At 45.6% G+C, this 22,500-nt stretch overlaps 3 protein-coding genes and 1 pseudogene across 5 annotated transcripts in view; 2 read left to right on the forward strand and 2 right to left on the reverse strand.

The window, feature by feature from the left end:
* The window catches only part of LOC147006732 (uncharacterized), a 3,061-nt pseudogene extending 1,097 nt beyond the window's left edge, over positions 1-1,964 (forward strand).
* A 2,338-nt stretch (positions 1,965-4,302) lies between these two features.
* Positions 4,303-11,185, reverse strand: LOC147006733 (Krueppel-like factor 6). Its single transcript, XM_085868117.1, has 4 exons — positions 10,892-11,185; positions 7,916-8,581; positions 6,456-6,580; positions 4,303-5,510 (listed from the first exon to the last, which is right to left on the reverse strand). Exons 1-4 carry the CDS (start codon positions 10,991-10,993, stop codon positions 5,408-5,410), a joined length of 996 nt encoding a protein of 331 aa, XP_085724243.1. The 5' UTR covers positions 10,994-11,185; the 3' UTR covers positions 4,303-5,407.
* A 4,165-nt stretch (positions 11,186-15,350) lies between these two features.
* On the reverse strand, positions 15,351-22,298 carry LOC147006734 (Krueppel-like factor 7). Of its 3 annotated transcripts, none has more exons than XM_085868115.1 (4): positions 21,864-22,298; positions 18,019-18,685; positions 16,990-17,113; positions 15,351-16,641 (listed from the first exon to the last, which is right to left on the reverse strand). In XM_085868115.1, the coding sequence occupies exons 1-4, from the start codon at positions 21,963-21,965 to the stop codon at positions 16,533-16,535; spliced, it is 1,002 nt and encodes a 333-aa protein (XP_085724241.1). In that variant the 5' UTR covers positions 21,966-22,298; the 3' UTR covers positions 15,351-16,532. The 3 variants fall into 3 exon arrangements, 2 of the variants coding, with proteins under 2 accessions (XP_085724241.1, XP_085724242.1); XM_085868116.1 differs by having other exon boundaries at positions 15,355-16,616; XR_015054629.1 differs by lacking the exon at positions 15,351-16,641 and adding an exon at positions 17,712-17,914.
* Positions 22,299-22,454: 156 nt separating this feature from the next.
* The window catches only part of LOC147006735 (cytoplasmic polyadenylation element-binding protein 1-like), an 18,879-nt gene continuing 18,833 nt past the window's right edge, over positions 22,455-22,500 (forward strand). The window contains exon 1 of the mRNA XM_085868088.1: positions 22,455-22,500. This exon is cut by the window's right edge and continues 79 nt beyond it. The gene's annotated coding sequence lies outside the window, so the exon portion shown is untranslated.

Consider the following 22,500-nt stretch of genomic DNA (forward strand, 5'->3'; position numbering starts at 1 on the left):
CCATGGTGAAGCAGACTTTGCCCGTGGCCAAGTCGGGTTCTCAAGCCACACGCCCAAACAAGAAAGTATCCGTGGGAGAAAGACGAGAGGAAAAGGTGGGAGAACAGAAGGAACAGGGTAAAGCAGCACAGGTGGTTGGCATTCTCGTCGCCATGGCGGGAGCAGCCAACCCTGGACCGAGATGGGATGGTGCAGGACTTCCTGGGGAGCCTGATGCCCTAGAACCTACCGCAGCACTCAAAGACATTTTTCAGAATCAATGGGGCTTGTCTTTTTTAATTGACAGTGGGAATGGGCCATGGGGTGATGCGAGTTCTCCGACTCGGCCAGCTATTCCTGGCGTGGTCTGCCAGGCCCAAGAAAGTCATGGAAACAGGGAGCCCGAGGCCTGGTCACCTGGCCTGTTGTGCGGACCCCGGAACATGCTGACGATCTGGGAACTTTTGACATGCATGCTGCCATGTTGTTTCACAACAAAGGTGAAGATGTGTTTTACATTTGCATCTTGAATGTTTCATATCTGGCAGGACCATTTTTGTTTGTTTTTCTTCTTCGAGGAAAATGTGATCCTGCGATGGGCTTGAGGGTCTCTTGGCCTGAGCCGGGTTTTGGGGTTTGGACCGTGGGGTTGGGCTTGGTGGCGGGTCCGGCTGCTAGAAGGGTGTTCATTTTTCCACTTCACGCGATCTTTGGTACTCCGAGCAATATGACCCCTCTCGGAGAGATCCAGTTCCAGAGCGGGTAAAACAGGGTGCAGCTGCAGTTCGAGTTGCATACCTCAAGGGAAACCCATGTTAAAATCTCTTTAAATATGGTACGTGCTGTTTGAAAGTGATGGGTGGTTTTGCTGTCCTGTTTCAACGTACCCCATTTTGTTCAATCTTGTACTACTGCTGGCAGACGGGACTATTCCCCCCACTTCCCCTCTCTCCCCTTCCTCCTCTCCTCTCTCTTTTCCTCGCTCCCCTACCTCTCCTCACGGCAGCCTCCCGCCTCTCTCTTCCCCTCCCCTCTCTGCATCTCTCTCTTCCTCTCTCTCCCCCCTCTCATAATATTCCCATCAGAGAAGCGACGGGTTTTATTTGCTGGTATCTAATAAATTATGCTTCACTGACTGTGCTCCTGTTGTTACAGAATGGGAAACGGTGATGTCCCTTTTAAGGAAAGGTAAGCTGAACTGTTTTTGCACCAAAGTGTCTGGACTTGATTGAATCGGAATAATTTGGGAAGTGTTCCTGCTGGGATTGTGAATTATTTTGTTTTTGGAAAGTCAAAAGGCCATCATTTTGTCTTTGTATATATCCTCATACCTGGTGTCACCTGAACCTTAAAATAGTGTTTCACATTTACATGGATCAATGGGATTGTGGGATTGATCACCTCTCTCTTATTCTCCTGCGTTGACGAGGATTCCTTTATTTTGGCGACAAACCAGAGTTGTCAGTTTTTGAAGAATAAAACATTTAATTTCCACAAAAATTTCCACAAAACTACTACAACGATAACTAACAACACTACCACTACTACTACTACTTCGTTGGTGGCCATAATTAATTCCTTCTTACGGAAGAATGTTGGTGCGAGTCTTTCATGAACTGATTGCCCAGTCCTAATGTTGTGTGTGCTTCCTCTTTCTCTTTCTGTCTGTCTGAGTGTGTGTGTGTGTGTGTGTGTGTGTGTGTGTGTGTGTGTGTGTGTGTGTGTGTGTGTGTGTGTGTGTGTGCCCCTCTCTCTGTCTGTGTCGTCATAAACTCGCCAAATATGGCAGGAATGTTTGTTGAGGACCACGATAACAACTCACTCACTCTTCAGGAACAACATGGTGGAATCTCTAACTTCCACCAACTAATGCTAGTCGACGGGTGTTAACCGGGTTGACGTCCAGCCGAGAGATAACTCACCTTTCACTTCTTAACATTCACTCAAGTTGAACCCACTCCACCTCAGCTGACGTCACATTCGCTTCCCGAATCTTTTGAGTTGTCTTTTTGAGTCGTCAGGTGGTGACGCTGATCTATTTGTGACGGCGTACCTTGCCGTTCCGGCGTACCTTGCCGTTCTGGTGCTGCACCCCCTGTGGCACTGTCGCCGAGCGTTGATTTGGTAAATCCTCCTTCATGCTTGGGCTGGAATTTGAAACGTTTTTTAGGGGTTGGTTTAAATATTTTGTTTTATTTGACATCGTTTGGCAGGGCCATGTTATGACGTGGTTAACGCGAATAAAGATCACCTGTTTAAATGTTCTTCCTTTGTTCAGGGTTTTGAGGTGTTAGCAAAGGTGTGCACAGTATTCGCACACGCAGCTCATACTTCGTACCTCTCGCAGTTTGCGGCCGTTTGCGAAGCAGTTGCTTTTGTGTCTGTGCCTCGGGGGTCTTCTGCAGGGCTGTGCACCCGGTGAGTTGTAATCTCAAGGATAAATCAAGAGGTAACATTGACAATCACAAATAAAGGATAAAGGATAAAGGACTCCCACATCGGACACTCAAATGGCTCCATCATCCCAGCAAGCTGGTACTCACTTTTCTCACCTCAGAAGGATGACATGCTGAGTCAACCCCAACTGGTATTAATTCAACAACCAAGCAGGATTTGAACTCAGGATCCCAAGCCCACCACCCTAACCATGAAGCCAACACCAGGCACACCAACAAAGGAAGTACACCAAGGTAGCAGTCTGTATATTGACATTAACACAACAGGGTTTTTGTCTTTTCTTCTGCCACTGAAGGTGGACGGAGGTTATGTTTTCATGCCTGGTTTATCTGTCTGTCTGTCTGTCTGTCTGTTTGTGAGCAGGATATCTCAAAAATTTATGGATGGATTTGGATGACATTTTGTGGGCAGGTTTGGGTGTGTGAGCAAGTTTTGTTTTTTTAAACCAAACAACAAACACACAGAAAACAATGGAGACGACACAATAAGAGCAAAAAACACGACAAAAAAACGACTGGGAAACTTATCTTTGAGAGGGTTGGCAGAGACCCTGAGGGACACCACCGGCGCTCAAGAACCGGAACCGCAAGTCCTAAAGTGCGAGGCAATCGACAATGGCAATCTCAGCAACTTAACAACAACAACAACCAAAAAAACCCAAAGTTAAATTAGTTGTGATTTCAGGATTGTAAATAAAGATTACAAAAGTTTCATTGATTTTATGAGCAAGCGTTTATACAACGAACAGGCACTCTCAAATTGTTCCAGCCATTCGAACGTTTGGAATAATCTTTACTAAAATCAAGATAAATTCCAAAAAGGAATGTATTTTGTATAAATTAATTAAAAAAGGAAACTTCAACAACCCTGGAGACGAACATCAGTGTTATTTTTATTTAATGTTCCATAACAAACCAAAAAAAAAAATCAATCACTTCCACATTCAGTACAAATATACATCCTTTACATCAAATGTTACATCACTGGACATGATTTGGAAATATATATATTTTTTTTTAAGCATTATCTCTGATTTATGACACAGCAAGACTTCGTTTGCATTGTTTCGTAAGACACGAGTGGATGCCACTGTTGTTTCACTTCCACATGATGAACAAGACACAACGAGCAATAAGAACCCACGAACGAGGAAAGGAGAACCTGCACTTGGCGTTCGTACGTAACGTGTGGTCAGTGACGAATGGAATCTAAGGACTAACGGGGAAAATTATTTAAAAATTGAGGGAAGAGGATGGCAGAAGAAGAAGAAGAAGAAGATTACAGCTACTCGAGAGGGGGAACAACAATTAGGAATCCAACTCTTGCAGATCCCGTTCCGATTGCAAAGTGTTGGATCGCCAGGAAAGGGAAGTGGGTGGTGATCGGTCGATGATGTTCCATCTTGCAATCAAGCGGGTTATAGTCTAGTTTTATACACCGAAGAGGGATGTAATACGTGTACGAAAAGAGCAGTTATTGGGCATTCACTTCTTGTACATGTCGTGTGGAAAACAATGAAGAAACCTTGGACCGAAGACCCGGAGTACGGAGCAGCGACATATTTGCTGTAATTTAGAACGGTCTTCATTGTCGTGACCTCCGAAGGCACCTTGGACGCATGATCACAACTACCTGATCCAGACAACTTCAAACCCAGTGGTGAAATGCTCTTGGACGCAGCTCGGTACGAACCGGCTTCACAACCGTCTCGAATGTGAGGGTTCCACTTTCCACATCAGGGTAAAGTTTCTTAGATGTGTGCAAGGAAAAAGTTTAAAAAATAAAGGGGTTATTCCAAGGAAAAAACATTATTTCATTTTTTAATCAAGGGGTGTGCGCAAGGAAAAAATTTTAAAGATCATAAACATCAAGTGGTGTGTCCAAGGAAAAAAATTAAAAAATCAAGAGGTGTGTCCAAGATAAAAACATTTTATTTTTTAATCAAGGGGTGTGTGCAAGGATTTTTTTGTTTTTTAATCAAGGGGTGTGTCCAAGGAAAAACATTTTATTTTTTAATGAAGGGGTGTGCACAAGGAAAAAAAATTTAAAAATCAAGGGGTGTGTCCAAGGAAAAACATTATTTTATTATTTAATCAAGGGGTGTGTCCAAGGAAAAACATTATTTTATTTTTTAATTAGGGGGTGTGTACAAGGAAAATTTTTTTAAAAATCAAGGGGTGTGTCCAAGGAAAAACATTATTTAATTAAGGGGTGTGTCCAAGGAAAAACATTATTTAATTAAGGGGTGTGTACAAGGAAAAACATTATTTTATTTTTTAATCAAGGGGTGTGTCCAAGGAGGAAATTTTAAAAAGAAAATTTTTAATCAGTGGGTGCAAAGCCATCATGCCAGGGTTGCGGAGGTGGTGACAAAAAGCCGGCCACAGATGTCCAAAGATGTCCGCAGCACAGTTGACACGTGCGCATTGATAAGTCACATCTGTCAGTGTCAAAACCGATCAGCTCTTCGAGTTATTTTGGAGTCGTGTCCGCGTGACTTGGTGAGTTCGTAACGACACATTTAAACGATAATGTGGAATTTGAGGTCCTGATGAGAACGACGGGCCTTGAGCACGGACTATTCTGAGAGGGGCTGGTTGGAGCGGAGCAGGGTCGTTGTGCAGTGGTTGGAGAAGTTGAGGAATCTGACAATGCAAGAACAAACCTAGGCCAGGAATAGCAGACGGTGTGTAATTCTGTGGCCGAATTGTCAAGGTCCACAAAAAAAAACAGGTGAAGGACCGAGACGTCAACGTTTGGAGCACCTCAAAATGAGGTCGTCTTGTGTAACGACACCCTCAGCCCGTTGTGTGTCAAAGTAAGAATCAGCTCATTGCTGTGCAAACCACACAAAATAAGCTGCAGAACGGCCTTCCAGAACGTTCTTTTCCATCAAAGGCACTCAACACCCATTCATTTGTAATTTCCATGTAGGGAAAAGTGACGCGCATGGCGGAACCATCCCTGTGGTCTACACAGGCTGCTGTCTTCCACACGAGGTCGCCATCCGTTTCGGAGCAGCACAGGTGTTCCTCTTCACGTGCAGGGCCAAATTATCAGATCTTGAGAAGGACCTGGACACCGAGGAGATAGAAACAACAACAACAAGAAGTCAACAAATGTGACAATTTCTGAGCAACATGGCAATCCATGTTGGAAAAAAGGTTCAATTGATATGCAACACAGTAGTTCCGCACACTCAAGAGGAAAACCGCTGCACCAGTTGACGACATCACCTTTCACCTGCAGTGCAAAAGGAAGAAAACTAAAACACCGTTCCGACACACGTGTCGAGGTGAAATACCATGGCTTAAGATAAAATTGGCGGAAGGGACACGTACAAAGGCCTGGTGTTGGCTTCACAGTCAAGGTGGCTGGCTGAGGATCCGAGGGTCCTGAGAGGTCCTGAGTTCAAGTCCCTGTTTGGCCATTGAACAAACACCAGGAAGGGTTGATTCAGCCTGTCATCCTTCTGAGGTTGGCAAAATGAGTGCCAATGTACTGGTAACAGGGACACTGCATCAGCCCCCAGCAAATGATGCTACTCACAGCTTTGTGCTGCACACAAAGGAGGAGGACACCTGCTCTCAAACTTGCATGAAACATGCAACTTACAAACAACCTGCAATCCAAACAATGGCTCGTAGTAAAGTCTGCAATTGTATTTTGGAACCAAATAACTAAAATTTCCAAAACAACAATCGTAAATACGAAGAATCTTTGACGGTCGCCCCCCCGAACGACCCCATGCCCCCAATCCCCCAAAATGCAATGTTTTCAGTTGGTTTGTTTCTGAGAATGGTCAATTCGAAACCCACCGGAATGGCACGGACTTACAGCCTCGACCGGTTACACCGAAATAACGAAACGATCTCATCTGCTCAAGGGCCGGTGCGATAACCTATCTGCAGGTGGTGTGTCTGCAACCTCAACCTCAATACACCCAATTTATCCCGGCCAAAGTAGAGGGAGGAAAGGTGTGGCGGAAATGACGCGAACGACCACGTTTGCTGCCACACCTGTCGCAGTTTGCACACTTGTACGGCTTCGCTCCGGTGTGCTTGCGAAAGTGTCGCGTGAGATCGTCGCTTCGGTGGAACCGCCACTCACAGCCTTCCCACAAGCACTTGTACCGTCTCTCACCTGCGGTGGGGAGGGATGGAGAGAGAACGAGTGGATTAATGACAGCAAGTCCGTACAATGGACCTGTGTGCAGGTGTGTGATACCGTCACATTCCAAAGCTGAAGTTACATCCCCGACAGCAGGCCTTGCATGATGGCCGACAATGGGGGAAAAAAAGTTTCCTGGCATTGTTTTGTTTTCCCAGTGAGGAATGCCTGCCGGCTTGTTTTTGGGACCGATGAACCCTGCTACCCACAAACCGAAACAAACTTCTGTACAAAAAGGAAACACTTCCGGCATCAGCCCTCACGCCGCAAGTCCACACAAGGGATGCAAGAACGCGCGACATGTCTCCAAGCAAAGTTCAAAGGTTAAGGCAAATCAAAACGGGTCATCGACCCATTGTATAGTCGTCATTGGATCAGCAGCTTGCAACGCCGTTTCACTTATGACGTCACTGCAACTAATGTTGCATGCATCAACATCTCTGGAGCTTCATGGAACCTCCAATCTGGAACCGGATGGCATGAGCCTTTTGTAACCAGGGGCAGCACTTCCTGGTTCATTCAATTTCCGTGAAACTGATGGTTATGATGAAATGTAGAAAGAGGATCGCAATGGGAAACCCTGAACAGATACATGAGGTCAGATAATACCAAAAGGTAACGAGGAAATGACCGACAACATGCAAGCTGCGACTGTGAGAAGGTACGAAGCCAGACATCTCCTCGGTTCAAACGCACACAGCGTGCCGGTGGCCTCACCTGGAAAAGCATTGGAGGTGAGAAGTGCAAGAAGGTATTTCCTGACACTGCAAGCTCCTGCTGGCCCCAAAATTAAATGCATCGACCCCGTTCTGCTGCCATTGCCGGGATATCATTTCGTCCCGACAGGATAGTGCAGAAGTGGAGCACTTACCTTCGAGCTGCCTGGTGTGGGTTCGATTCCGGACCAGAAGATAAACAGTCCGATATTTGCGCTTCGCACGCATCACAAAGTGTGCCGTCCCTCGGATGGGCGTTGAGCCCGGTTTCCCACCTGCTCGTCGACGTTCGATCCCATGGTGTGTTGAATGAAGAGTAGGCGAGTTATATCGTCGGCACCTTGAACTGATTACATATCTCGAACCTACAGGATGGACTGAATCAACGTCACAGCCACGCTCCCGAGCAATGACGGTACGAGCAGCTACGTGCTGCGTACGAAGGGAGAGGGACAGGAAGAAGATGAAGAAGTAGAGCCTGCAACAGGGAGGTGGCATTACCCTCATTGAACAATCATAAAATAATTTGATAATTTTTAGATTTTAAAACTCGGAAATGAGAGAAACCATTGCGAGTTGAGTACTCGTACCTGTGTGTGTGTGTACTCATGTGACTTGATGTGGGAACTCCTGGTGAAGACTTTTCCGCATCCATTGAATGAACAACAATAGATGTACATCGTGTCGTCCAGTGAGCCATCAGTTCCATTCTGTCCAAGCTTCCCATATTTGCGGCCTAACTGCTTGATAACGGGCCGTCCCGAAGCCTCCTGCAACTTGGGCCTGTCCTCCGTCTCGGGCTCAGGAGATGAAGGCAGTGTCAAGTTCGATGCCTCGTTCAACTGCTCGACGCTACTCTCTGGGACCAGTGGAGCTGAAGCTGGGTTTGGTGTGGCAGACACACTGCTCGTTGTGACGGCTGCTGCGGCCATCAGAGCAACAGCTCCTGGCACAACTGTCGGTGGAGGAGGTGGAATAGCAGCCATCGCTTCGACACCGACTCCCAAGGGTCCACTCCCCCAAGGAACACCGTCCCAAGTTGTTACTGCAAGAGCCTCCGAAGGAACCACGTACGTGACCATCTCCTGGGTCGCCAGGTCTGGGGCAACGATTCCTTGGGTCGGAGGCTGTCCCAGCCCCTCAGATTCGACGTTAACCTCCAAAAACCTCTGCAAGGCCCTACTGTCCTCCTTGTTGATACCCGCTGCATCCTTGTCGCTGGGCTTAGTGTGCAGGTATCGTTCCATTTCAAGGGACACCTGTGGTGAAACAGGACGAAGGGTTCCAGAAAGTTTCACAAGGACTTGGATCACTATCCCATTTCAGTGAAAGTATCAGTTCCTCCCGTGGAAATGGGAATATCATTTTAGTAAAAAAATTCACACAAATTTGCTGTTATATATATATATATATATATATATATATATATATATATATATATATATATATATATATATATATATATACATACACCAGCAGGGCTACTCGGTATTGCCCTGTATTTAAATTTTTGTGGAGTCCAAAACACTTCAATACACAATGCCAACTGCTCTGAGAAAAATGGTGATACACACACACACACACGTACACACACACACACATACATCTCACACTTACGTACACACATACACACTCACACACACATACACACACAAACACACACTCACATACACACACACATACACACACAAACACTCACATACACACACAAACACACACAAACACTCACATACACACACACACAAACACACACATACACACACACAAACAAACACAAACACACACACACACACACACATACACACAAACACATGCACACACACACATACACACGCACACACATACACACACAAACACTCACATACACACACAAACACACACATACACACGCACACACATACACACGCAAACACTCACATACACACATACACACATACACATACACACATATACACACACATACACACATACACACATACACACACACACACATACACACACACAAACACACACATACACACACACAAACAAACACAAACACACACACACACACACACACACATACACACAAACACATGCACACACACACATACACACGCACACACATACACACGCACATACACACATACACACACATACACACACACACACACATACACATACACATACACACAGATACACACATACACACACACACATACACATACACACATACACATACACACACATACACACACACACACACACACGCACATACACACATACACACACACACATACACACACACACACACACACACATACACATACACACAGATACACACATACACACACATAAACACTACCACACTACCAAAACCACATGGTACCACACTACCAAAACCACATGGTACCACACTACCAAAACCACATGGTACCACACTACCAAAACCACATGGTACCACACTACCAAAACCACATGGTACCACACTACCAAAACCACATGGTACCACACTACCAAAACCACATGGTACCATTCTACCAAAACCACATGGAACCACACTACCAAAACCACATGGTACCACACTACCAAAATCACATGGTACCACACTACCAAAACCACATGGTACCATTCTACCAAAACCACATGGAACCACACTACCAAAACCACATGGTACCACACTACCAAAACCACATGGTACCATACTACCAAAACCACATGGTACCATACTACCAAAACCACATGGTACCATACTACCAAAACCACATGGTACCATACTACCAAAACCACATGGAACCACACTATCAAAACCACATGGAACCACACTACCAAAATCACATGGAACCACACTACCAAAACCACATGGAACCACACTACCAAAACCACATGGAACCACACTACCAAAACCACATGGTACCACACTACCAAAACCACATGGAACCACACTACCAAATCATACCATACCACGTGGTACTATACCATGTAAAACACCCAGCATACAAGGTTCTCACATCGGTGTGAGCCTATCATCCTGCTTCTGGGTACAAATGCTTTGTCAGAGGGTCTTGACCCAGACTCCCTCGTCAGAGGGTCTTGACCCAAACCCCCCTCGTTCGACGGTAGTGAAGTGTACTGGGGGCTTGTTGTTCCCAAACAAGGTGATGTCATGGAAGAGGAGGTGCAGAGACTGGGGGACAGGGGGTTCGAGTACACGGAGTATGTCAACAAGCATTGTTGGGACCACCGAGCTCAATGTCTGATGAGGAGGAGGATGTTTATATCACCACGAGATGATACAACCACCTGTTGGTGGATCCACGGTGACCTCAGTCCATGAAACGTCAGCACAAGGAACATGAGAGGAGAAAAAGATGGCCGGTGTTGCCATGGCAACTGGTTGTGTCCTGCTTTCAGTCCGTCCCACACTGTTTGCTCGACGAAGGCCTCAGAAATCACCTACAGCTCTAAACAACAACCTTCCTCTCCCAAAAACCCGTGATCCATCGCATGATCACGTGACCACCACTTCCACTCAGACAGGAATCCAGAACATGAACCGCAGGTCGAACGTCCTCACCCGACATGCTCACCTGGTCCCAAGTCTCCTCCAGGGAAAGCATTCCCGAGAGATTCCCGGTCTCAGCGAACGTCTGGGACTCCTGGAACAAGCTGAACCTGGGAACCACGTCCATGACGGCTTTGTTTCCCCTGCGGAGCGTCGATTACCTCACATTTGAAATCCTCTCACCCCGCGGCCAATAGGGAGGAGAGCTGTGAAACATTTTATCCTCATTGGTCTTTGAAAGGAAGCAAGGACACGCCCATGACCCCCAACCAATAGCAGAGCAAAAGAGCGACGCGTTCCGATTGGTGGAAAAGCAGAGCGTGGCGACGCTTCCGCTTCAGAGGAGATTGCGGAGTCTCCGCCCACTTTCATCCGCTCCGCCCACTTTCTTCCGCTCCGACAAATCACGTTCTCCTGCAAGAGACGAGGAAGCCAATGGACTCGGGGTGTGTTTGGCAACATTCCACGAAGTGAGGATGGCTACTTCCATCTTGCCGATACCATCGTGAGCAGGTTTATACAGGATAATATATCGATATATATATATATATATATATATATATATATATATATATATATATATATATATATATATATATAATACAAGTATAATTATAATCCGCCGTCCAACCTCCAGCAACACTGTCATATCACCATGATGTGCAACACTGGGGCCCTCAGGGCATGTAACAGGATGAATTACGGACAATGGTGCAACATTACACAAGGAGAGAAAGTCATGTACCTGCACACACCTTTCACACCTACTGGATCTCATCACTAAACATAGCAATAACATAATGCTTAAATCGTCTGCCCCCCTCACCCCTGCCCCAATTCCTCAACCTCCTTCCAAATTTCTAGTTTTCCCTCCAGGAAGTTTCCCATCCCATCTAGTTCACCCCAGGTATCATCTTGTCCACCTAACACCCAATGTTTGTCCCAGGCTGCCTCGATTTTGGCCTTCAACTCCGCTGTTGGTTATATCCCCCTCTCTCAACTGTCCTTTCTGTCCCTGATTCGTTCGGTGACCTCGAACAAGCTCTTCCACCGTTCCACGAGCCTCGACCATGTATATAATAAAATAATAAATCACTATTCGAAATGTACCAGCGCTGACGGGTTGGACAAACATTTGTTCCTCACTTCATGGACGTTCTTCCCAAGATGACGTCATCACGTACACTCCAGAGTTCTTGCTGAACCTTCCTTCCCACACAACTGATGGTGTTTCCCAATGATATGTTGCTCACCTGCCATTTGACAATGGTACTCTCAGGGTTAAGGGGAATAAAAAAAACGAGGTGCTCGTGGAGGTCTTCAGCGACGGTTTAAACGAGGAGACCACAAGGTACCGGGTCCTGTTTTCCCTTCGATGAGCTCTCGCTCGATGAAGAACAGAATGACGTTGCTCGGTGGAGGTGATGACGTGACCTTCGATGGATTTGAGATGATTCGGGCGATCGAGATGCGTCATCCGGCAAGGCCAAAGATGGCGCGTTATGTATGTTGGTGAATTTGAATTGGACCAAAGATTTTATGGAACCTCAATGGTGTTGTTCCAAGGATGTGGAGGTACTGACGGTGTCATTCCGACCCCACTACATCGTGTCCAGTCGATACATTAGTGTGCTGTGAACTTGTTAAACATTTTAACCACGCCGAGTAACTATAAAATGACACGTAACCTGCTAGTCTGAGTGAACACGTCACAGGTACGGATGATTTGCTGAAACTGGTTGGTTTTCACAAATCTATTCGAAATCCCCTCCGTGAGAGCTCATGCATATACGAGCAAGCTGACAACCGGTCAGGAAAGATGTGCAGTGATCCTCTTTATGTGATAGAAATGATTGTATGTGTGCAGGCAAAAATGTTTACGGGGCACTTAAGTATGCCACCATTTTGAGATATCCGGTTCACAGACAGACAGACAGATAGACAGACAGACAAACAGGCAGACAAGGGTGAAAACATAACCTCTGCCCACTTTCAGTGGCGAGATAACAACAATCATGTTCATAGCATAATAATATTAACATTAAAACAAACAAAATAATGATTGCAATAAAATGAACGATAATAATGAAAATAGCATGATCCCAGCAGCCGCTCTGGTCGGGAGTTGACGTTTTTCGTTATTGAAAGAAACTAATTGTTTCAATTGTTGCCAGGGCAAACATCACCAATTATTACCTGCAGTGATGTCACAGATCAGAGAAAAACTCTTCTTCCTCGATCATATTCAGCACAAGGCTGCGGGTTGGCATCATTGGCTGAGTATAAGGATGTGCCGCTGATGCAATGCCCTCTGTAGGTTTGGGCAGGAATTTAGAATCTGCCCATGGTGCTGGCGATGCATCGCCTCCTCTTCGCAAAGGACACCGTGGGATCTTAAACATCCACCAACTAATGCCGGCAACAAATGACACTTGCAACCTCAATACAACCAATTACTCGAAAGTTAACAACAGGCCGAGGCCTCCTTTTTGGACTGCTGAACAGCTACTCAGCTTCACAAGCAGCAGTTTAAATGGTGAAAACGAATTCACCAGAGAAAGCATCTGAACAAAGAGAAAAATCAAAAGAAGACTCCCCCTGCAGAGAAAAAAGCTGACAACACCTGGTGTTCCCAGGTAGTCTCCCATCCAGGTACTAACCAAGCCTGAGACTGTTTTGCTTTTCAAGATGAGATGAGATCAACCATATTCAGTGTGGTATGGTCTTCGGCAACAATTGCTTCTCTGAGAATCCTCCAAAAGGATTGATCATGTTCACCAATTGGGAGTCTCACACCCTTTTTATGGATCTTTAAAATATTTATTTCAATCACGATCTTCCTTTTCAATGAAGCACCCTTTGAATATTTCCAATTCCTTCATGGTGACACCATACTAAAAGCATGAAGATGGGGCTTTGCCTCAAAGGGAGGAAGAATGATATATTCGGTTGCTACTTGTTCAATTTGAACAAAACTTGACGGGGGTAGGGGGGGGTGGTGGCATAACATGACGGAGATTGCAACAACTTAATTTGCTCCTTCCCCAAGGTTGTTTTCTGCCTTGGACGAACTCCATGTAAATGTATAAATAGTTTTTAAATATATAAAATAATTTTTAAGAATCAAGGGGTGTGACCAAGTTAAAAAAAATTGTAATTTTTAAATAAAGGGGTGTGTGCAAGAAAAAAATAAAAAAATAAAAAAATTTATGGGTGTAACCAGGGTAACAGAGGTTTAAATAAAGGGGTGTGTGTAAGGAAAAAATAAATAATTCAAAATAAATTAATGGGTGCAAAGCCATCATGCCAGGGTTCCAGAGGTTTAAATAAAGGGGTGTGTGCAAGGGAAAAAAATTTAAATAAATTAATGGGTGCAAAGCCATCATGCCAGGGTTACAGAGGTTTAAATAAAGGGGTGTGTGCAAGGGAAAAAATTTTTTTTAAATAAATTAATGGGTGCAAAGCTGTCATGCCAGGGTTAGAGGTTGAAATAAAGGGGTGTGTGCAAGGAAATATAAATAATTTTAAATAAATTAATGGGTGCAAAGCCATCATGCCAGGGTTACAGAGGTTTAAATAAAGGGGTATGTGCAAGGAAAAAATAAAAAAATAAAATAAATTAATGGGTGCAAAGCCATCATGCCAGGGTTCGAGGTTTAAATAAAGGTGTGTGCAAGTGAAAAATAAATAATTAAAAAATTAATTGATGGGTGCAAAGCCATCATGCCAGGGTTAGAGGTTGAAATAAAGTGGTGTGTGCAAGGAAAAAATAAATAATTAAAAAATAAATTAATGGGTGCAAAGCCATCATGCCAGGGTTACAGAGGTTTAAATAAAGGGGTATGTGCAAGGGAAAAAATTTTTTTAAAATAAATTAATGGGTGCAAAGCTGTCATGCCAGGGTTAGAGGTTGAAATAAAGGGGTGTGTGCAAGGAAATATAAATAATTTTAAATAAATTAATGGGTGCAAAGCCATCATGCCAGGGTTGGAGGTTTAAATAAAGGTGTGTGTGCAAGGGAAAAATAAATAATTAAAAAATAAATTAATGGGTGCAAAGCCATCATGCCAGGGTTAGAGGTTTAAATAAAGGTGTGTGTGCAAGGGAAAAATAAATAATTTTAAATTAATTAATGGGTGCAAAGCCATCATGCCAGGGTTACAGAGGTTTAAATAAAGGTGTGCGTGTAAGAGAAAAATAAAATTTTTTTTATAAATTATTGGGTGCAAAGCCATCATGCCAGGGTGAGAGGTTTAAATAAAGGGGGTGTGCAAGGGAAAAATAAATAATTTTAAATTAATTAATGCGTGCAAAGCCATCATGCCAGGGTTACAGAGGTTTAAATAAAGGGGTGTGTGCAAGGAAGAAATAAATAATTAAAAAATAAATTAATGGGTGCAAAGCCATCATGCCAGGGTGAGAGGTTTAAATAAAGGGGTATGTGCAAGCAAAAAATTAAATAAAATAAAATAAATTAATGGGTGCAAAGCCATCATTCCAGGGTTACAGAGGTTTAAATAAAGGGGTGTGTGCAAGGAAGAAATAAATAATTAAAAAATAAATTAATGGGTGCAAAGCCATCATGCCAGGGTGAGAGGTTTAAATAAAGGGGGTGTGCAAGGGAAAAATAAATAATTTTAAATTAATTAATGCGTGCAAAGCCATCATGCCCAGGGTGAGAGGTTTAAATAAAGGGGTGTGTGCAAGGAAGAAATAAATAATTAAAAAATAAATTAATGGGTGCAAAGCCATCATGCCAGGGTTACAGAGGTTTAAATAAAGGGGTATGTGCAAGGGAAAAATAAATAATTTTAAATTAATTAATGGGTGCAAAGCCATCATGCCAGGGTTACAGAGGTTTAAATAAAGGGGTGTGTGCAAGGAAGAAATAAATAATTAAAAAATAAATTAATGGGTGCAAAGCCATCATGCCAGGGTTACAGAGGTTTAAATAAAGGGGTGTGTGCAAGGAAGAAATAAATAATTAAAAAATAAATTAATGGGTGCAAAGCCATCATGCCAGGGTTGCGGAGATGGTGACAAAAAGCCGGCCACAGATGTCCAAAGATGTCTGCAGCACAGTTGACACTTGGGCATTGAAAGTCACATCTGGCAGTGTCAAAACCGATCAGCTCTTCGAGTTATTTTGGAGTCGTGTCCGCGTGACTTGGTGAGTTCGTAACGACACATTTAAACGATAATGTGGAATTTGAGGTCCTGATGAGAACGATGGGCCTTGAGCACGGACTATTCCGAGAGGGGCTGGTTGGAGCGGAGCAGGGTCGTTCTGCAGTGGTTGGAGAAATTGAGGAATCTGACACTGCAAGAACAAACCCAGGCCAGGAATAGCAGACGGTGTGTAATTCTGTGGCCGAATTGTCAAGGTCCACAAAAAACAAACAAACGGGTGAAGGACCGAGAAGTCAACGTTTGGAGCACCTCAAAATGAGGTCGTCTTGGGTAACGACACCCTCAGCCCGAGATATGTGTCAAAGTAAGAATCAGCTCACTGCTGTGCAAACCACACAAAATAAGTTGCAAAACGGCGTTCTAGAACGTTCTTCTCTATCAAAGGTACTCAACACCCGTTCATTTGTAATTTCCATGTCGGCAAAAGTGACGCGCACGGCGGAACCATCCCTGTGGTCTACACAGGCTGCTGTCTTCTACACGAGGTCGCCATTCGTCTCGGGGCAGCACAGGTGTTCCTCTTCACGTGCAGGGCGAAGTGATCCGATCTTGAGAAAGATCTGGACACCGAGGAGATAGCAACAACTACAACAACAACAACAACAACAACAACAGCAAGAAGTCAACAAATGTGACAATTTATGAGCAACATGGCAATCCATGTTGGAAAAAGGTTCAATTGAAATGCAACACAGCAGTTCTCACACTCAAGAGGAAGACCGCTGCACCAGTTGACGACATCACCTTTCACTTGCAGTGCAATTGGAAGAAAACTAAAACACTTCGTTCCGACACACGTGTCGAGGTGAAATACCATGGCTTCAGATAAAATTGGCGGAAGGGACACGCACAAAGGCCTGGTGTTGGCTTCATGGTAAAGGTGGCTGAAAGGAGTGGCGGAAACGACGCGAACGACTACGTTTGCTGCCATACCTGCCGCAGTTTGCACACTTGTACGGCTTCGCTCCGGTGTGCTTGCGATAGTGTCGCTTGAGCTCATCATTCCGTGGGAACCGCCACTCACAGCCTTTCCACAAGCACTTGTACGGTTTCTCACCTGCGCGGGAGGGAAGGAGAGAGAATGAGTGGATTAACATCTGCTCCGATGACAGCAAGCCCGCACAATCGACCTGCGTGCAGGTGTGTGATGCCGTCACATCCCAAAGCTTGGGTTGTATTCCCGACAGCAGGTCTTGGATGATGGCTGACAATGGGGGGAAAAAGTTTCCTGGCATTGTTTTTTCCGAGTGAGGAATGCCTGCCGGCTTGTTATTGGGACCGATGAACCCTGCCCAAAAGATTAAGACAAATCAAAACGGATCATCGACCCATTGTACAATAGTTATTGTTTCAGCAGTTTGCAACGCCGTTTCACTTATGACGTCACTGCAACTAATGTTGCATCCATCAACTTCTCTGTGGCTTTATGGAACCTCCAATCTGGAACCAGATGGCAATATCCTTCTGAAACAAGGGGCGGCACTTCCTGGTTCAGACAATTTCTCTTAAGCTGATGTTTCTTATGAAATGTAGAACTACAAGCTGCCTATTCTGGGTTCGATTCCGGACCAGAATATAAACAGTCCGAAATTTGCGCTTCGCACGCATCACAAAGTGTGCCGTCCCTCGGATGGGCGTTGAGCCCGGTTTCCCACCTGCTCGTCGACGTTCGATCCCATGGTGTGTTGAATGAAGAGTAGGCGAGTTATCGAGCCGGCACCTTGAACTGATTACATATCTCTAACCTACAGGGTGTACTGCATCAACGGCACAGCCACGCTCCCTAGCAATGACGGTACGAGCAGCTACGTGCTGCGTACGAAGAGAGAGGGACAGGAAGAATATGAAGAAGTAGAGCCTGCAACAGGGAGGTGTCATTACCCTCATTAAACAATCATAAAATAATTTTTAGATTTTTAAACTCAGAAATGACAGCAACCATTGCGAGTTGAGTCCTCGTACCCGTGTGTGTGCGCACATGTGCCTTGATGTGCGAAGTGTTGGTGAAGACTTTTCCGCATCCAGTGAATAAACAAAGATAGATGTACATCGTGCCGTCCAGTGAGTCATCAGTTCCATTCTGTCCAAGCTTCCCATATTTGCGGCCTAACTGCTTGATAACGGGCCGTCCCGAAGCCTCCTGCAACTTGGGCCTGTCCTCCGTCTCGGGCTCAGGAGATGAAGGCAGTGTCAAGTTCGATGCCTCGTTCAACTGCTCGACACTACTCTCTGGGACCAGTGGAGCTAAAGCTGGGTTTGGTGTGGCAGACACACTGCTCGTTGTGACGGCTGCTGTGGCCATCAGAGCAACAGCTCGTGGCACAACTGTCGGTGGAGGAGGTGGAATAGCAGCCATCGCTTCGACACCGACTCCCAAGGGTCCACTCCCCCAAGGAACACCGTCCCAAGTTGTTACTGCAAGAGCCTCCGAAGGAACCACGTACGTGACCATCTCCTGGGTCGCCAGGTCTGGGGCAACGATTCCTTGGGTCGGAGGCTGTCCCAGCCCCTCAGATTCGACGTAAGACACCAAAAACCTCTGCAAGGCCCTACTGTCCTCCTTGTTGATACCTGTTGCATCCTTGTCGCTGGACTTATTCTGCAGGTGTCGTTCCATTTCAAGGCACACCTGCGGTGAAACAGGACAAAGGGTTCCATAAAGTTTCACACGGACTTGGATCACTATCCCATTTCAGTGAAAGTATCAGTCACTGCCATGGCAATGTGAATATCATTTTCGTAAAAAATTCACACAAATTTGCTGTTTAAAATGAAAAGATCAACAACAACAACAACAACAACTACAACAACAACAACAACGACAACAAAAAACAACTAAACTTTCAAAGCACAACAAGCAATGTTTATCCCATGTTGGGTGGACATGTTGGGTGGACATGTTGGGTGGACATGTTGGGTGGACATGTTGGATGGACATGTTGGGTGGACATGTTGGATGGACATGTTGGGTGGACATGTTGGGTGGACATGTTGGATGGACATGTTGGGTGGACATGTTGGGTGGACATGTTGGGTGGACATGTTGGGTGGACATGTTGGGTGGAAATGTTGGATGGACATGTTGGATGGACATGTTGGGTGGACATGTTGGGTGGACATGTTGGGTGGACTTGTTGGATGGACATGTTGGGTGGACATGTTGGGTGGACATGTTGGGTGGACATGTTGGATGGACATGTTGGGTGGACATGTTGGGTGGACATGTTGGGTGGACATGTTGGATGGACATGTTGGATGGACATGTTGGGTGGACATGTTGGGTGGACATGTTGGGTGGACATGTTGGATGGACATGTTGGGTGGACATGTTGTGGACATGTTGGGTGGACATGTTGGATGGACATGTTGGGTGGACATGTTGGGTGGACATGTTGGATGGACATGTTGGGTGGACATGTTGGGTGGACATGTTGGGTGGACATGTTGGGTGGACATGTTGGGTGGAAATGTTGGATGGACATGTTGGATGGACATGTTGGGTGGACATGTTGGGTGGACATGTTGGGTGGACATGTTGGGTGGACTTGTTGGATGGACATGTTGGGTGGACATGTTGGGTGGACATGTTGGGTGGACATGTTGGATGGACATGTTGGGTGGACATGTTGGGTGGACATGTTGGGTGGACATGTTGGATGGACATGTTGGATGGACATGTTGGGTGGACATGTTGGGTGGACATGTTGGGTGGACATGTTGGATGGACATGTTGGGTGGACATGTTGAGTGGACATGTTGGGTGGACATGTTGGGTGGACTTGTTGGGTGGACATGTTGGGTGGACATGTTGGGTGGACATGTTGGGTGGACATGTTGGGTTGACTTGTTGGGTGGACATGTTGGGTGGACATGTTGGGTGGACATGTTGGATGGACATGTTGGGTGGACATGTTGGGTGGACATTTTGGGTGGACATGTTGGGTGGACATGTTGGGTGGACATGTTGGGTGGACATGTTGGGTGGACATGTTGGATGGACATGTTGGGTGGACATGTTGGGTGGACATGTTGGGTGGACATGTTGGGTGGACATGTTGGGTGGACATGTTGGGTGGACATGTTGGGTGGACATGTTGGGTGGACATGTTGGGTGGACATGTTGGGTGGACATGTTGGGTGGACATGTTGGGTGGACATGTTGGGTGGACTTGTTGGGTGGACATGTTGGGTGGACATGTTGGGTGGACATGTTGGGTGGACATGTTGGGTGGACTTGTTGGGTGGACATGTTGGGTGGACATGTTGGGTGGACATGTTGGGTGGACATGTTGGGTGGACTTGTTGGGTGGACATGTTGGGTGGACATGTTGGGTGGACATGTTGGGTGGACATGTTGGGTGGACATGTTGGGTGGACATGTTGGGTGTGTGACGAGGAAGAATTAATTCAATTTTGGTGAAGATCCCAATCCGGATGAGGATTATTTAATTTATTTAAGTGATTCTTCCCAATTGCGAGATCGGGTCTGAATATGATACACAGCACGATCTTTTAATAATTTATTTATCCTGATAAGTTATATTGGATCAGGCATTGTGCGGCAGAGCTACGCGCTCTTCCGAGTGTCCTTCTCGCTTCAATTGTAGCATCACATCCAAATATTCTAATGGAAACATTATCACGGATATATATATATATATATATATATATATATATATATATATATATATATATATATATATATATATATATATATATATATGTATACACAAGCAGGGATATTCGACGTTGCCCAGTATATTTTATTTTGTGGGTAAGAACCTATCAGCCTGCTTCTGGGGAACAATTGCTTCGTCATCCGATCCGATGACGCTGCGCTTTGGTGCAGTGCCACGCCAGAGGGTGCTGCATCAGGAAGCAAGCCTTCTTTTGCAGGAAATTGTTGTCCCATCCAAAAATCTGGTCCATGTCCCGTTCCACACCAACATATTCACAAAATAATTGTTCTACCGACACTGGTCACATGAACCAAAATCCTCCAGCGCAAGTCGATCGCGTCAACTCATTTGGAACCTTCGGTTCGACTCGAACCATGAACACAGCACTCAGGAGGTGAAGGAAGTGGAACTGTGCCGGGATAAACGCAGTCACGTGACGACGTCGAGGCGTGCGCGAGCAGGTGAGACAACCGGCTTTAAGAGGAAAATACCCAGCACACAAGTGGACCTGGGATACCGGTGTCACAATAAAGATCGCGACTAAAACCAAACCAATCCCGTGACTCAGGCAGTCAGCCAACCAATACATATATATATATATATCATTTACGGAAACGATTATCAGATGGTCTTGACCCAGACCCCCCTCGTTCGACGGTAGTGAAGTGTACTGGATGCTTGTTCTTCCCAAACAAGGTGATGTCATGGAAGAGGAGGTGCAGAGACTGGGGGACAGGGGGTTCGAGTACACGGAGTATGTCCACAAACATTGTTGGGACCACCGAGCTCAATGTCTGATGAGGAGGAGGATGTTTATATCACCACGAGATGACACAATCACCTGTTGGTGGATCCACGGTGACCTCAGTCCATGAAACGTCAGCACAAGGAACATGAGAGGAGAAAAAGATGACCCGTGTTGCCATGGCAACTGGTTGTGTCCTGCTTTCAGTCCGTCCCACACTGTTTGCTCGACGAAGGCCTCAGAAATCACCTACAGCTCCCAACAACAACCTTCCTCTCCCAAAAACCCGTGATCCATCGCCTGATCACGTGACCACCACTTCCACTCAGACAGGAATCCAGAACACGAACCGCAGGTCGAACGTCCTCACCCGACATGCTCACCTGGTCCCAAGTCTCCTCCAGGGAAAGCATTCCCGAGAGATTTCCGGTCTCAGCGAACGTCTGGGACTCCTGGAACAAGCTGAACCTGGGAACCAAGTCCATAACGGCCTCGTTTCTCCTGCGGAGCGTCGATTACCTCACGTTTGAAATCCTCTCACCCCGCGGCCAATAGGGAGGAGAGCTGTGAAACAATTTATCCTCATTGGTCTTTGAAAGGAAGCAAGGACACGCCCATGACCCCCAACCAATAGCAGAGCAAAGGAGCGATGCGTTCCGATTGGTGGAAAAGCAGAGCGTGGCGACGCTTCCACTTCAGCCGAGAACGCGGAGTCTCCGCCCACTTTCTTCCGCTCCGCCCACTTTCTTCCGCTCCGACAAATCACGTTCTCCTGCAAGAGATGACGATGCCAATGGACTCGGGGTGTGTATGGCAACATTCTACTAAGTTAGGATGGCTACTTCCATCTTGCCGCTACCATCGTGAGCAGGTTTATCCAGGAGAATATATCGATCGATACATATATATATATATATATATATACAATACATGTATAATTATAATCCGTCGTCCAAGCTCCAGCAACACTGTGATATCACCATGACGTTGTGCTCCACTGGGAGATGACCAGACGGAGGT

This window comes from Eptatretus burgeri, unplaced genomic scaffold, assembly GCF_056783735.1.
Source record: "Eptatretus burgeri isolate ZD-2024b unplaced genomic scaffold, Ebu_testis_v1 Ebu_testis_scaffold_3155, whole genome shotgun sequence".
NCBI lineage: Eukaryota > Metazoa > Chordata > Myxini > Myxiniformes > Myxinidae > Eptatretus > Eptatretus burgeri.